General features: G+C 42.2%; 1 protein-coding gene across 1 annotated transcript in view; it reads right to left on the reverse strand.

Annotated features, from left to right (window-relative positions):
• Positions 1 to 6270: 6270 nt before the first annotated feature.
• The window catches only part of LOC124542294, a 49051-nt gene continuing 38080 nt past the window's right edge, over positions 6271 to 17241 (reverse strand). The window contains exons 32-44 of the mRNA XM_047120258.1: positions 16753 to 16869; positions 15957 to 16026; positions 15117 to 15238; positions 14405 to 14533; positions 13437 to 13638; positions 12824 to 12978; positions 11475 to 11546; positions 10703 to 10789; positions 9463 to 9574; positions 8164 to 9080; positions 8030 to 8096; positions 7763 to 7843; positions 6271 to 6960 (exon numbers count right to left, since the gene is read on the reverse strand). Of these exons, the coding sequence (XP_046976214.1) occupies positions 6782 to 6960; positions 7763 to 7843; positions 8030 to 8096; positions 8164 to 9080; positions 9463 to 9574; positions 10703 to 10789; positions 11475 to 11546; positions 12824 to 12978; positions 13437 to 13638; positions 14405 to 14533; positions 15117 to 15238; positions 15957 to 16026; positions 16753 to 16869 (2310 nt within the window). The 3' untranslated portion in view covers positions 6271 to 6781. The remainder of the gene's footprint in view (positions 6961 to 7762; positions 7844 to 8029; positions 8097 to 8163; positions 9081 to 9462; positions 9575 to 10702; positions 10790 to 11474; positions 11547 to 12823; positions 12979 to 13436; positions 13639 to 14404; positions 14534 to 15116; positions 15239 to 15956; positions 16027 to 16752; positions 16870 to 17241) is intronic.

Below are 17241 nucleotides of genomic sequence, written 5' to 3' on the forward strand. Positions count from 1 at the left end.
ACATACAAAACATTACAAAATATGTATTGAGAAGCAACAGTCAATATCTTAATTTCTTTAAATCTATACCTTAATGATTCCTTGGCTCCTAGGTTATAGATTGCGCGAATAGCCCTCTTCTGCAGCACAAATATAGTTGGGATAGCGGCTGCGTTACCCCAAAGCATAATACCGTAGGACATTATACTGTGAAAGTAACTAAAATATACTAGTCGAGCCGAATCAACATCAGTAAATAATCTAATTTTTTTGACCGCAAATGCCGCAGAACTCAGTCTACCCGCCAATCCGTTTATGTGGGGGAGCCACTGTAACTTGGCATCAAGAGTAAGGCCAAGAAATTCAGTTGTTTCAACTGGATCCATCGATTCCCCATTGATAAGTACATCGGGTTTTACATTTTGCACATTTGGTGTGCTAAATTTTTCGCTAAACCAATGTACTATATCAGCTATAGCATTGTTTACATCGTCATACTGAACCTGTTTCCTATTAATTTTAAAAACCAAAGAGGTATCATCAGCAAACAATACTATATCATGTTTGTTCCCAACAAGAAAGGGCAAGTCATTTAAGTATATGAGGAATAGAAAAGGTCCAAGAATTGATCCTCGTGGGACCCCCATAACAACTGAGACCCCGGGAGACCTTGTCCCTTTAACGTCAACCCTCTGAATTCTATTGTTAAGATAGGAAGTCAGAAGGTCGAGTGCACATTCTCTAATTCCATAGTGATAAAGTTTCCTGACCAGAGTTTCATGCTGAACACAATCAAAGGCTTTGGATAAGTCGCAGAAAATCCCTAAGGCATCCTGCGACCCCTCCCAGGCCTCATAGATATTTTTTATAAGTTCGATACCTGCGTCGGTAGTCGAGCGACCCCTTATGAATCCAAATTGTTTTCTGTGAAGCAGATTGTGTCTATTGAAATATGCTAATAATTGATTTAAAATATTTTTTTCAAATATTTTGCTGAGGGTAGGTACTATTGAGATAGGCCTATAGTTATTAGGATCTAAAGAGCTACCAGATTTAAACATTGGAATGACTTTACTGTGTTTCATCAAGTCAGGAAATATACCACGTTGAACACAATCATTGAATATTATTGCAAGATAAGGTGCAATCACATAAATAATTGAGTTTATCACCTTTACAGAAATACCCCATAGATCAGCAGTTTTCTTAATGTCTAATGATTTAAATGCACAAATTATGATATTGGTGTTTACAGGGATAAAATTAAATTTTGATTTGCATTCTCGTACATTTTCTTTCATCAATGATTCGGCAACAGCTGGAGAAGAAATATAATTAAAATTAAGTTCAAAATAAGTAACCTAGTGGTATGTCAGCAAAAAATTGTTCAAAAACTGAAGCAACTTTTGGATATTTATGCCCCTAAAGGGGCGAAATAAGGGTTGAAAGTTTGTATGGTCGTGCGTCATTCCATTAAGTTAGGGATATGAAATTTTATTTTTGGGATACTGATTAAAAATAACTCGATACCTGTTTCAGCGTTTTTGGATATTCTAGCCCTAAAGGGTGAAATAGGGTTGCCATATCATATATATTTTAGTCTAACAGTCGGCCTATTTTGAAGTTAGATCCATGAAACTTTATTTTTAGAATACTAAATAGAAATAAGTAGATTCATATTTAAGCATTTATGGAAATTCTACTCCTAAGGGGTTAAAATGAGGGTTGAAAGTTTGTATTAAAGTACGTTATTTATTAAGTTAGAAAAATGAAACATTGTTTTTTGATTACTGATTAAGAATAAGTAAACACATATTTATGCCTATCCGGATATTCTAGCCCTAAAGGGTGAAATAGGGGTTGCTATTGCTTATATTAGTTAGTAAGGAAGCATGAAACTTTGTCTTCAGGCGTTTAATTACTAATAAATAAATACCAACAAAAAAAACAACAAAACCTTTGAGTACCGAGGTGGTTTAGTCAGATCATATATGATGACGTGACGTCTATCAGACAGTTATTTAAAAATTCATATTATTAAAATGCCATATGATCCGTTTATTATTCATTTACTAAGGAAATCTAAAAAAACAACAAAATTTTCCTATGACATCAACATTTATTAGGTACTAATCAAAAAGCCAATATTTTGCTCTTTTTAAGAAAGGTTATATTTCACAATCGGTGGGCTTTAGTTCAACTTTATTTGGATTTTTATACCTTGTTCAAATCTGTAGAAGTTTTTGATTTAATAATTGTGTTAATCATCGTCGTGTCAAATAGTTCAAGTCATAAAGATTCTGAGTCGTTGAATGTTTTGGGTTGACGTCGAGGGTTTTTGAACAATATTGTGACTTCACTCGACTCATAGATAATACATATATCCTTTAATCTGCCTCGACTGATCAATCGTTGCTTTGGATCCCGAAGCTACAGGGAAGGGCGCGCGCGTAACTTTAAAGGCGCCGAAATAATGCTCATATTTGTTTTGTCACCGTCTGTGAGCCCCCCTCGTCAGTTCTTAAAGGTTAAGTTAAAACATAAAACATTATTTTTGGGATATTGGTTAAAAATAAGTTGAAATAAAGATATTTCAAGTTAAAGACATGAAACTATATTTTTGACTTGCATTCGTAAGCTTAATTTGTGTTACCAATTCATTTCGAGCTCGGCGGTGACGGGAAACATCGTGAGGAAACCTGTATGTATTCCAAATCTTCTCTTAAAAGGGCGGGGAGGCCTTAGCTCAACATTGAGAAATTTAAAGGCTGTTGTTGTTGGTTAGAAATGAGTAGATATTTACTTAATCGTTTTTGGATATTCTATGAAATGTTGAAATTTCGTATATAGGTTAGTCTTGAGATACGTCATTTTTAAATAAGAAGATTGTCGTGCCAATCATATTACTGAGTGACTTAAGACCTCCATATGCAACGGCACCAGACTAATGATTACGGCTCTCCATAGAAATGTCACAGGGTAATATTTCTTTCAAGTTCAAAATGGTACAGTTCGCTCTTAAGTAAATTAACAAAACACAAGGTCAAATCTTTAAAATGGACTGCATTTGTATATTCAGAGTAAGAAAATCTTTGTCAGTTATCAAATTCATTCCTTCATCGAGTCTTACTTAGTACCTTAAACCGAAGCACTAAACTGACAGCTGCATATAAAATTAAACTTACACCGTATAGTAACTCGGTTCAAAATAGTGTAACATCTTTGGACTACGTCTAGTTTTATATCGACATGAAATCCTTTTAATGGCGTAATTAGTCATTACAAATTTAAATTAGATGTGATATCTTCTACTGAATTGTCAAAATGTGTGTCAGTGTCGTATATTCTCGATCGGTAGAGCAGATTATCGCTCGTACTGAGCACACGAAGACAGATCTTGAGGGATCTTGACGAACCTTTTCTCACCCCGACTGTACGCTACACGCCGACGATGGCGACTGTAATACATTATTTTCCCCAAAAACACCAAATATTTGTAGCTGTTAACGTCGAATGGAGCGCCAGCCGTATATAGGCAACTGTTGTTTTTATCAATGTGACGTCACAAATTAAATCTAATTTTACAACAAGAAAGCGTGTTTATTTTGCAGAATTATATTTCTGTGTGGCTTTTAATTAGGAAATCAAACTTTGAAGTACTTTTCGAGCATAGTAGAATGTATTGGCTTAGAAGTTCAGTATTATTATTATTATTTATTATAGTATAGCTTGGCGGACGAGCCATATGGCCACCTGATGGTAAGTGGTCTCCATCACCCATAGACAATGACGCTGTAAGAAATATTAACTATTCCTTGCATCGTCAATGCGCCACCAACCTTGGGAACTAAGATGCTATGTCGCTTGTGCCTGTAGTTACACTAAATTAAGAGCAGCCTTGATGCTTGTCGTCCACGAGATTGATATATTGTGCACTACAGACAATTCTAGATCAATATGTCTGGTTTAAACCCCATTTCATAACGTATTACGCTTCGTTTAAAAAATGCTAACAAATAGGCAATTTGACTGGTTTTTAAAATCCATTTTATATTATTTAGCAGAGGTTAAGAAACCCAGTAAACATGTTTTTTTAATGTCTAGCACTTAACCTAACCTAAAAATATCGTATTAAAAATTCCATATCTAAATAGCGCTACTTGGACAATATGGCGCTGCGATGGGGTCGATGACGTCACTTGCTTCAGCAGTGTATATAATCCACACACAGAAAACAAACGAGGTTAACAAGCAAGTGACGTCATCATAAACCCGACCGATCAGCAGCGTTTTGGGTTAAACGTTTAAAAAATGCATTTCTATTTATGGATCCTATAAATTAAGTATTATTTTCAACTTTCGTCAATAAACAAACATTTCTAAACTCATAATATACACTGATTACAATCATTGATACTTTATTTTTTGCATTGTCAAATAGCCTATTTTACACCTTATTTGAAAAAAGTAATTTATGTCCTTAAGGATTCAAACTCCGTAATAAATTTCATTAAAATCTGTTCAGTTTTTCGTCTAAGAGTAACACACAGACAGAGTTACTTTTGCATCAATAACACCAGTAGTGTAATCAGTAGCGTCCGCTGCGAATTAACTTCTCAGGATGCGGACACACAGACTGTAGCCGGGCTTACGGCGGTCCGCAGTCAAACCAAAGCTTCTACCGACCTGACGGTCAAACAGCACTAACATTATTTAGGTAAACGTAAAATGTAATCACAATGACTTACATTCGCTAACTAGGTGCGCCCGCGACGTTGTACGCGTTTGAATTGATCAAAACTAATATTGTAGCCTAAGTTACTCCTCATTGTATCAGTTATCTGCCAGTGAAAGTCCCGTCAAAATCGGTCCAGCCGTTCCAGAGATTAGCCGGAACAAACAGACACACACACTAGAATTGTAAAAATTGTTATTTCGGTATATGTACCGTGTATACATACATATGCATTGACAGAAAAAGGGCAATTTTAACATAACAAACAGACACTCCAATTTTATTATATGTATAGATTATAAAGTGATTGGCAACCCCAAGGGATGATTTCTGTAATAAAACATATTTCCTGTTTCGAACTTCAAGGAGGGACATACACACGGGCGCTCCACGTAACTTAAATTCGCTTCAACGACTCTCAGAGCTGTGACGTCACTCTGCCGCGTCTGCGCGCTCGCTGCGCACCCGAGACACCCGAGGCATTTCCGTACAACTGTGACAATCTTAAGCAAAAGTGTTTTTACTTTCTTTCATTTTGGCGCGTCAAATCCCTATGCAACCCGGACTACGGAAAAGTCTTTGGTTTGATGGAGCCAACGTGAGCAGGTCTTCAATCGTCACAGCCCTTCGTCTTCGTTCCGACCACATTCCGTTAAATAACTTTGGTTTTCTTATGGGTAAAACACCTCCACCTAACTGTAGTGCATGTGACACCATAGCAGACACGTACCGCGTAATAATGGAGTGTGCTCGGAATGAGGCTGATAGGATTTCTTTTTTACGTTTAATCAATTATTGCGGGGAGGTGGGGGCATGTAACAGTGTCCTCGCTGACCCCACATCAGAACCAGCGCAAGTTTCGTACAAATTAGTGAATTAATCAATTTGTTAAGTTTAATGTTTTGTGCGCACTATGAGGGTGGCATTTTCTTACAGAAAAAACCCTCTTTAAAATAAATGAAAAAAAAAACTGTTATTTTATTGCTTAAGCGCCTACATGTACAGCATAGCAACATACCCACCACCTACTGTACGCGAGTGAGCACACGTCACAACCGGGCGCCGCGCCGCTGACGTCACGACAGAGGGCGCCGGTGACGTCACGACAGAGGGCGCCGGTGACGTCACGACAGAGGGCGCCGGTGACGTCACGACAGAGGGCGCCGCTGACGTCACGACAGAGGGCGCCGCTGACGTCACGACAGAGGGCGCCGGTGACGTCACGACAGAGGGCGCCGGTGTCGCCGCCACTGCGCGCACGCTGCGCCCCAAGCCACGCGCGCGACAATAACGAGCTGCTGACCTTTACTGCGTCGAGCTGTCTGTGCACTCGTCTCATACGAGACAAACCGTATTCGCAAAGCTCAAACGTGCCCGCTTGTGGCAAAGGAGGTCATATACCAGTGTTACAAATGCGACAGTGACTCTGTCCGGCTGTTGGTGACGTCACGGTGACACCAGTGGTCACTGACACGCCCTGCGAGTGGCTGAGGTCTCCAGAACGTTTGATGGGGATTCTCTCGTCAGTATCGACGCGAAATGAAACACGGCTTGGCTATAATATACACATTTGTTATTCGTAGTCTTACAACCCCTAGCACTGATCTGTGACACACAAACGAACGAACCCTCGAGCTATCGATACATATAAAGTGGCGCTTACATACTAGTCCGCTCCCGAGCGAGTCAGTGTGACAATGCGTTTCGTCATAGTCACTTCCGTACAATGTCCGGCCGCGAGTTTCCATTGCTGAACCAATACGCATGGCGCTCGCAGCGGAGGTGGCGACGCGTTTCGGGATCTTGCGGTACATGACACTACGCGTTCTCGTACATTATTTCTCGTCATATCGAAACAATCTTCTGTCAAACACAAACAGCAGTAAGTAGTGCCGAGTGGAGCTCCAGCTCGCAGTCCCAGGGCTCCAGTGGCGCCCTCGGGCTCGTTTGAGGCAGTCGTCACAGCGGAGCGCGCCGAATGTCCTTTAATGAGACACTCAGCGGCGACTCAGCGGCGACTCAGCGGCGGGACTGCTCGGGGCTCCGGGCCTCGTCCCCCGAGGAGCCCTACTTCTGGTGGTGGCGAAGCGCCGCCGCGATGTCTCGCACGTCGAGTTGCACCTTCGGCTTGTGCTGCGGCGGTTCGAAGTAGAAGTCAAACCGCTTGAAAGATTCAATCTCCCGCTCGGAGACCTCCAACGCCGACAGGTTTGTGATGCTGCGGTCCGGCAGGAACACGCTAGATTCTGCAATCGGAGGCGGATCTGGGTTACTGTGTGTGCGAGCGAGACCGATCGCTATACTTGTCGCTTTGTGCAAACCCTCTAATCGGGTACAGTCAGCATGACATAACTAAAAGTTAAGGTTGACAAAAACATAGGAACGTCTTAGTGACCAGAAATATTCATCAACAGAAGTCGTCTGTTGCGTGAGTTTCTTCAAATCGTTATTAAAATTGTAACAAGCGGAGCTGCAGTGCTCTCTTAAGTTACAAACATATATGGATAATACACGCATCATATAAATAAATATGAGACAACATCAAATACATTACTCTGATCCCAATGTGAGTAGCTAACGCACTTGTATCGTGGAAGATCAGAAGTAACGACGGTATCACAAACACTCAGACCCGAGACCACATAGAAAACTAATGATATTCTACATCGACTCGGCCGGGAATCGAACCCGAGACCTCGAACTGGCGGACCCATGAAAACCGGTGTACACACCACTGGACCACGGAGGTCGTCAATATATATATATATATCACGTGCTCACTACTTAATAACCTTTAAAGGGTCTACTAAAGAGTATTGTGTGATTGTGAGTGTGAGTGTGTGTGTGTGTGTGTGTGTGTGTGTGTGTTTGTGTGTGTGTGTGTGTGTGTGTGTGTGTGTGTGTGTGCGTGAGTGTGTGTGTGTGCGTGCGTGCGTGCGTGCGTGCGTGCGTGCGTGCGTGCGTGTGTGTGTGTGTGTGTGTGTGTGTGTGTGTGTGTGTGTGTGTGTGTGTGTGTGTGTGTGTGTGTGTGTGTGTGTGTGCACTCACCAGGCCTGTGCTGGGGGGGCGAGGCGCCGCCGCTGTCGCAGGCGCTCTCGCACGGCGCCGCGCTCACGGACGACTGGCCACCTGGCGGACATACCATCAGACTTCAATATGAAACAAACGAGAGACCGGCCGTGAGGGGCGAATAGTGGGGCGTGCGTTAGTGAGATGTCACGTCCGCTGTGCCGCTAGAGTCGGGCTTGGTGTATCAGCGCGAATGCGACGCAGCGACGTCGCCGGCGCCCTGGGCGTGGCGGGCCGCGCACTCACCGGGGCGTGGCGGGCGCTCGGGCCACGCGCGCGGCTCACGGGCGAACAGCGACTCCTCGCACGGCTCCTGCAACGGCGCGGCGTTAGTGCAAGGGACCAGCTCGGCTGCGTGCGAGAGCCCCACGAGACCGTACCTGCCCCTTGTAGAACTTGGAGTCCGTGACGTAGTGGATCGTCACCTCGCTGTTCAGCTTGGAGCCGGCCCGCAGGCGCTGGAAGTACGGCAGCTCGCCGTTCACGTAGGGCGGCGCCTCGAGCTTGGATTGCGGGCTCGGCTCCCGCTTGTCGTTGAAAAGGGCGTTGCGGAACACGTTCCTATCCTCCTGGCCGAAGGGCGTGTACAGGCCGCAGTACTGCTTCTCGTCGTCCCTCTTCAGCGGGGTGCCGATCGGCTCCGGGCGCTGGATCGGGTTCGCGAACAGGGAGTCGTTCTCGCAGTTCCGGTTGTGGTCCGGCCGCGTCCCGATCGGGTTCGGCGACACGACCTTCGGTGCCTGGTCGTCGAAGTACTCTGGCGCCAGGAAGCTCTTCTGCGGATTCTCGTCCGGCGCCTTGAACAGGGAGTAACCCTCGTCGTTCTTCTGGGTGAACGACGCCAGGTTCATGATGCGGTTCTGGAAGTCGGTGTCGGGCGCCTTGGGCGTGTACGCGTTCGGGTTCACGTAGCTGTACTGCTGGCCGAAGGCGGGCGACATCTGGGGGTTCTGGCTCCGGATGCCCATCAAGTTCTGCTGGTGCATCATCGACATCAAAGGGTTCCGTATGGTGTACATGCCGTTCGACGTCGGGGTGATGGTGGCCTGGCAGGGGGCGGGCGGCATCGGGATCGGGTCCGGGATCCGGATCTCGGCCTTGCTTTGAGCTGGGTTTGCGATCTGGACGGGGGGGAGGTTGGGGTGAAACATGGGGTTCCGCAGGGTGACCATCTTGGCGCCCTCGTGCTTCTGGTCAATCGCCTCCGCTGCTGCCTTCTTCGCCTTCTTCTTGGCCTTCTTGGACTTCCCGGCGGACTGGGGCGCTGGCTCCGGGATAATTATCGTCTTGGGCGGCTCTGCAAGTAAGAGACACGTGTAGTGAGCGGGGGTTGGGGCGGGGGCGGTGCGGGGGGTTTATTTATTTATTTAATATGGAACTCCAACACAGATACATATGTAATACAAAAAATACAAGTTTAGACAATAAAATATTAAATGTACCTCAAATTATAGGAGGAACACAACGTGCACTTATAAAGTATTGAACTCTAAAAAAAAACTAAAGAAATAAAAATAAAAGAAAGAAAAAAACAAACAAACTAATAATTACAAAACAATGAAATAAAATAATTTATCGAAAACTATTTAACAAATTTAAACTAAACAAAATGAAAATAAGATCAGGAACAAATTATAGATTTGCGTTGGGGGGAGGTGCGGGGGGGGGTGCGTGCGTACCGCTGTGCGCGTGCGCAGAGAACATCATGAGCGAAGGGTCTGCCGTGATGACGGGCGGCGCGCGAGGCGCGGGCGTGGGCGGCGCCTCCAGCTGGCTGTGGCGCCACAGCGGCTGCGGGAGACACTAACATTAGGCCGCTGGTAAGGGTATCCTCTAAACGTAAAGTAAAGTAACAGCCTGTAAATTCCCACTGCTGGGCTAAGACCTCCCTTTGAGGAGAAGGTCTGGAACATATTCCACCACGCTGTTGGCGGTTGGTGGAATACACATGTGGCAGAATTTGTATGAAATTTGTCACATGCAGGTTTCCTCACGATGTTTCCCTTCACCGCTGAGCACGAGATGAATTATAAAGACAAATTAAGCACATGAATCAGCGGTGCTCGCCTGGGTTTGAACCCGCAATCATCGGTTAAGATGCACGCGTTCTAACCACTGGGCCATCTCTGCTCTCTAATTACGACAAATTTTGGAACTTAACCCATCAAACTGCGCCGACATTTGGCTGATATTCATCTAAATAAAACTAGTTATCACGGATTTGAATCGCGTTTATTACGGGTAGACTACCCGTGACAAAGACGCGATTCAAATCCGTTATAACTAGTTTTATTTAAATTTATAATAATCGCGAAAATTTAAGACAACATTATGATATTCGTCTGATAAATGCAGGTTTTCTAACGACCTTTTTTCCTTCAATGAGATGAAGTATGAACACAAATTTAACTCTACTATTTAATGTGACTAGTAAAACAATATCGTAACTAAAAAAATAGTTTTTTTTTTGTATTAACGTATAGTACGACACAACTTAGATGTCGCATCGGCAAAATTCGTAAAACCGATCATATCCGAATTGAGTACGCCATCCCAAATATCAATATCTATTTCTCATGTGAATATGATCTTTACACAAACGCAGTAACTCGTAATATCACACGACCTAATATATTCGTCAATCTGACGCGTCGCTTTACACGCACTCGCTGTCTCGGGTCGAACTGACGCGGGAATCTATAGCGACGAATAGCGTCGAGTGGCGCGATAGGGAGCTGTTTCTGTTGGTTGTGAATCGGCAGTAATCGGTTTTATTTTCATTCCATTGCATTTTCCGATGCTACATCTAATTTGTGTCGTACTATACCAATGTTATGTATAAGTTTATGGTAATGATGAATATACTATACTCCGAGTTTAACAGTAGTCGTGTCAGCATAAAGCCAATTCCACACTTACGACAGACTTGATGACGGGCGCCTCCTTCTTCTCGTTGGGTTGAACTCGTGTCAGCGTGATGCCGGGCGGCAGCTTTAGATCCGCGACCTGTTAAGCGAGATAAATAGATGAAATTAACCGTTATATACATACATATATATGGAACATATTCCTTATTTAAATATTCATACAATATATTTTAGTTCCGGTTTAAAAGGTGAGTGAATCAATGAGCCAAATCGATACAAGATTTTATAGATGATAAAAAAGCGTGGAGTTAATACCTGTTGACTTCCAAGCAGGATATACTTGTAAAAACTATTTGTTCAGACAATTACTTTTTTTTTAAACTTTATTCAAGTGGACTTTTACAAGCATTTTTGAATCGTCATATAACAATTAAATGAAGCTACCACCGGTTCGGAAAGTAGATACTACCGAGAAGAACCGGCTACAACTCAGTACTTACTATTTTCAACATTTAAAAAATACAAAGTAATGTTAGTTGATACAATTATTTAAATTAATATATCCAGCGTGGAAGTCAACAGGTATTAATTCCACGCTTTTTTATCATCTATAAAATCTTATATCGAATAATACGCCTTTTCTTCCAATGTATTTTTTAAAAACGATTTGAATTTACGAGACGGCTAAGTTAAAAATGTCTGCGGAATTTTATTACTCAATCGAAATCACTCCTTAGATTAGTGAATCAGTCCGACAGATTATGACGTCCGTTCAAACCACACGGACAGACCGACGTCGTCTTATATATAGCGATATATCTCACTTGTACTCCACTACTGAGTTGCTCCATGATACTGCAAGACGCTGGCTTTTCTGGTTCGCACGTATTCTGGTTCTGAAAACATTGACACATATTTCATTTAATAGGCTATTTGACAATGCGAAAAATAAATTCTGAATTATTTTAATCAGTGTATATTATGAGTTTAAAAATGGTTATTTGCTAACGAAACTTGAAAATAATACTTAATTTATTCAAAAATCAATAAAAAACTGCATTTTTTCAAACGTTTGTAGTTGTAGTTTTTTCAATTGTTAGTAACACAAAACGCTCCTGATCGACCGGGCTTATGATGCAGTCACTTTCTTGTAAACCTTGCTTTTCTACTATATGTACCACAGATTAATATACAGCAAAGTGACGTCATCGACCCCATTGCAGCGCCATATTGTCCGAGTAACGTTTACGCGCGTTATTTAAATATTGAATTTTTAATATGATATTTTTCGGCAAATATGTACTAGAAATAAGAAAAATCAATTTTTACTGGGCTCCTTAACTTCTACTAAATAATATAAAATGGATTATAAAAACCAGTCAAATAGCCTATTGTCTACACTAGAAGTTCAGTTTGACTATTTCATTGGTATAATGGTCAGATCTCGAGATTCTAGTTTAAAACTCACGAAAGAACATCAAACTACACAGCTACTGTTATAATAGGCTATTTGAATGGCTTTTAAAATCCATTTTATATTATTTAGTAGGGGTAAGAAAAGGTTCGTCACCTTAAGATCTATTTTCGTGTGCTCAGTGTGAGCGATAATCTGCTTTACCGATCGAGAATGACATATTGCGTCGCAATGATTTGATGTTTAGTATCAAAAGGTACTAAGAGCTTTATAGTTGATAAAGGAATTAATTTGAAAACTGACTAAGGTTTTCTTACTCTGACTATACATATTTACCGAAAAATATCATATTAAATAATCAGTCCAGACAGTACAATAACATCTCAAAGGTTGACTTCTTTCCTCTTTTGAGCTAAATGTGTGTGTGTGTGTGTGTCTCTCTCTGAGTGTGTCTGTCTCCGTGTGTGTGTGTGCGTGTATGTGTGTGTGTGTGTCTGTCTCTGAGTGTGTGTGTGTGTCTGAGTATGTCTCTGTCTCTCTCTCTGTGTGTGTGCGTGTCTCTGTCTCTCTCTCTCTCTGTGTGTGGGTGTGTATGTGAGTACGCATGCAAATTACTTGTCACATTTTCATGTGTAAATGGCTAACTGTATAGATATCCAGAGAAAAATGTTCTCGATAGCCAGTGAAGTGTCCTCATCTATTTTCGTGCGAAGCCGGGGACACCTACTAGTTACAATACAATTACATAAATAAACGAACCTTCTTAGTGACAATCTCCAACGTCGTATCCGGCGTTATGTTGATGACGTGAGGTTTGACTTGAGCCTCCTTCTTTTTTTCCTTCTTACTGGACGGTTGTTGTGTTTGTTGCTGCTGTTGTTGTTGTGCTGCTTTCGTTTTAGTCGTTGGTGTTGCTGCGAAGATAAAACGACAAAGATTTAGCCTTCTATAACATTATACAAGTGTGTGTACGGTTTTCGTGGGTACGCCATTCCGATGTCTCGTAAGTTCATTAGTTGTCTACGTCGTCTCGGGTCTGGGTGTTTGTGCCGTCGTTACTTCTGATCTTCCACAACAAAAATGCTTTAGCTACTTACATTGGGGTCAGAGTAATGTATGTGATGTTGTCCAATATTTATTTATTAATAGCTGTGCCTTGCCTGCGCGATCTTATACGCGTTTGAATTTAACAAAAAAAATATTATTGTAGCCTAAGTGCCCGTTTTGCTCGAGACTTGGCTGGGGCACTGCCGTGCTCCCACATATATAAAAAAAGAGAGCGGCCTTAGCCCAGCAGTGGGAAATAAACAGGCCGTTACTGTGACGCAACATTGAGACGTAAACTTATACAATACAACTCTTCAAAACAAACCTTTCGTTTCCTGTTTGTTCTCTTTCCCCTTCTTATCTTCTTTCTTAATCTCTTTCTTTTCCTCCTTCTTCTTCTTCTGCTCCTCCTTCTTTGTTTCTTTCTTGTCCTTTTTATTGTTCTCGACTTTCAGCGGTTCCGGTTTCTTATCCTTCTTGAGTTTCGCTTCTTGTTGCTGCTGTTTCTTTCTTTCCTCTTCTTCTGCCTGTTGAGCATGATTAAAGTTGATTTAATGAACATATTACTTAGTGGTAGGGCTTTGTGCAAGCCCGCCTGGGTAGGTACCACCCACTCATCAGATATTCTACCGCCATACAACAGTACTCAGTATTGTTGGGTTCAATTTTGTTGAGTGAGTGAGGTAGTGTAACTACACTCAGTATTAGTGAGTGAGCCAGTGTAACTACAGGCACAAGGGACATCTTAGCTCCCAAGGTTGGTGGCGCATTGTTGACGAAATATTATTTACAGCATCATTGTCTAAGGGCGGTGAACACTTACTATCAGGCCAAACGCTTGCTTGACAACAAAAATACGAAAATTGTTACTTTTCTTGAATAATTTTGAATTAAAGCGAAAAATAGTTACTAAAAATACGTAAACAAAGTAATATATACTGCTTTAAATATACTTCAATTCTACAACTGATTATATAAAGTAAACTGAGAGCCTGTAAATTTCCCACTGGTGGGATAAGGCCTCCTCTTCCATTAAGGAGAGGGCTTGAAACATATTCCACCACGCTGTTCCAATGCGGGTTGGTGGAATGCACATGAGGCAGAATTTCGATGAAATTAGATACACGCAGGTTTCCTCACGATGTTTACCTTCACCGCCGAGCTTAACATGAATTATAAACACAAATTAATCACATATATATAGCGGTGCTTGGTGGTTTGAACCCGCAATCATCGGTTAAGATGCACGCGTTGTAATCAACAAGTAAAAAAATTTGCGTTTAATTAACTCACCTGTTGCTTAGCCAACAACTTCCTCTGCTTATTGGACATCGGTTGCGGTTCGACGACCGGCGGCGTCGCTTTTTTCTCCTTGGGTTTCGCTTCCGGTTTCGGCGGAGGTTGGACCTCTTTCTGTTTCTTCTGTAACGTATACAACAAAACATTAGTTCACAATTCGTAATAATTTTTTTGTTGACGGTACCTCAAAACTGACCACCTAATTGTATTCACCACCGCCCAATGACAATGGAAGGTAACACGAACAGCAAACCATGATATGACATGACATTACTTTTGCGCGCGAAAACGCTACTTGGACAATATGGCGCTGTAATGGGGTCGGTGACGTCACTTGCCTGTATTTTAATCTGTAGTACATATAGAAGGCGAGCAAGGTTAACGAGCAAGTGACTTCATCATAAGCCCGGCCAATCAGGAGCGTTTTGCGTGACAAACGTTTCAAAGAATGCATTTTTATTTATGGATTTTAGAATATATTATATATTATTTTCAACTTTCGTTAGTAAATAACCATTTCTAAACTCATAATATACACTGATTACAATAATTGACACTTTATTTTTCGCATTGCCCTTCGGGTTTCTTAAACTATACTAAGTAATATAAGTAGTAGTAGTAAAATTGATTTTAAAAACCAGTCATTTAGCCTATTCCTGCTAAGTAGATGGTTGTATTGGTATGGTCAGCAGAAACATGACATTACCTTCTCCTTCACGGAACCCTTGGCCAGTTGGTTGATGTGCGCGATCGCTTGCTCCCAGGACTGTTTCTTCTGTGTCTCCGTCTGCTTCTGTGCTTGATTTCGATTTTCACACATTTTCAACACTGCAAAGAGGTTTTCATAGCAATTACATATCTAGAGCTGAGATGGCCGCGTGGTTAGGACGCGTGCATTCTGACCGACGAATATGGGTTCAAATCCAGTTAATCTCGTGATCGGCGGTGAAGGAAAACATCGTGAGGAAACCTGCATGTGACAAATTTCATAGAAATTCTGACACATGTGTATTCCACCAACCCGCGTTGGAACGGCGTGGTGCAATATGTTCCAAACCTTCTCCTCAAAGGGAGAGGAGGCCTTTAGCCCAGCAGTGGGAATTTACAGGCTGTTGTTGTTTTTACAAAATACAATCATATCCATTATACTCATCCAATTAAACTATAATTATGAGCCGAGATGGCCCAGTGGTTAGAACGTGTGCATCTTAACCGATGAATGCGGGTTCAAACCCAGGCAAGCACCGCTGAATTGTCAAGTTAATTTGAATTTCTAATTCATCTCGTACTCGGTGGTGAATGAATGAACGAAAACATCCTGAGGAAACCTGTTACTTATTTCAATGTAATTCTATTCTACATGTGAATCCATCAAGCCACATTACAGCATCGTGGTGGAATATGTTCCAAATCTATCTATCTATCTCGACTCATAAATAAAGTATATTTCAATTTAATTAATTGGACGAGTGTCATAAAATGTGGTTGTATTTTTAAATAGATATAGATATATTTGGGGGGTGGGGGGTGGGGGGGGGTGTCGTACCGGTAAGCTCGTCGGTCAGCGCCGGTGCGATGGGCCGATGTATCGTCTCGGAGTCCTGTTCCATCTCACGCTGGAAAAGCAACAACATTCATTTATAAATTTATTGTAACACACACAATCAAACAAGTCACACTAAGTCATATGTAGCCGGCTCTGCCAGTAAACGTCGTATAAGATTCGAATCTGTTGTTATGATATCAATTAAACATTAGTTTATTTAAATCAGTAGTTCCCAAACTTATTTTTCTCGTGGACCACTTTCTAAGTTGTTTTGGTTTCGGTGGACCCCCTACATTTCTACCACATTCTTAAAGTCGTCAAAAAATGAAAATTGTGGCGCTTTTGAGTTCTGTCCGATGGGTAAACTAAAAACGAAAAATAGTACATTTTCTAACTTCTACACTACACTTTACTTATTAATCTTTTAACAGTTGTAGTGTAGAATTACAAGAAAAAATTAATAAGGTAATACATCTATATAATTATTAATAATTTTCGTGGACCCCATTAACATAAAAAAGGGGGTCCACAACCCCCTTTTTTTATTCACGTCTACGTCTCGAGAATCACTGATTTAAATCAATTGGCATATTTTTAATTTTGAATATTAGACTGAACACCCCCACTATGAGGCTATTATCACAACAGGCAGAGACGGTCCCTGCTGGCTCCATGAGGGCGTCGCGGGTGTGGGGTGCGCGGGTGTGGGGTGCGCGGGTGTGGCGTCGCGGGTGTGGCGTCGCGGGTGTGGGGCGTTGCGGGTGTGTGGTGCGCGGGTGTGGCGGGGGCGGGTCACCTTGTGCGCTCGCTCGTCGGGCTTGCCCTGCAGCGCGCGCGCGTCGGCCAGCGCGCGCTGGCAGTCGGCCACGCGCCGCGACAGCTCCGCCACGCGACGCTCCGCCGCCGACAGCTCCTGCCACACACACACACACACATACAAATTTTTATTTTTTTTTTTTTATTTTATGGTATAGGTTGGCAGACGAGCATATGGGCCACGTGATGGTAAGTGGTCACCATAACCCATAGACAATGACGCTGTAAGAGATATTAACTATTCCTTACATCGTCAATGTGCCACCAACCTTGGGAACTAAGATGCTATGTCCCTTGTGCCTGTAGTTACACTGGCTCACCCTTCAAACCGGAACACAACAATACTGAGTACTGTTATTTGGCGGTAGAATAACACATACACACATATACTCATAGCTCGTATTATATATTTCATAATCATTTTAAATGCTTGTGATTTACGTATTACCTAGATAGCAAAAAAAATTTC

Source organism: Vanessa cardui, chromosome 30, assembly GCF_905220365.1.
Source record: "Vanessa cardui chromosome 30, ilVanCard2.1, whole genome shotgun sequence".
NCBI lineage: Eukaryota > Metazoa > Arthropoda > Insecta > Lepidoptera > Nymphalidae > Vanessa > Vanessa cardui.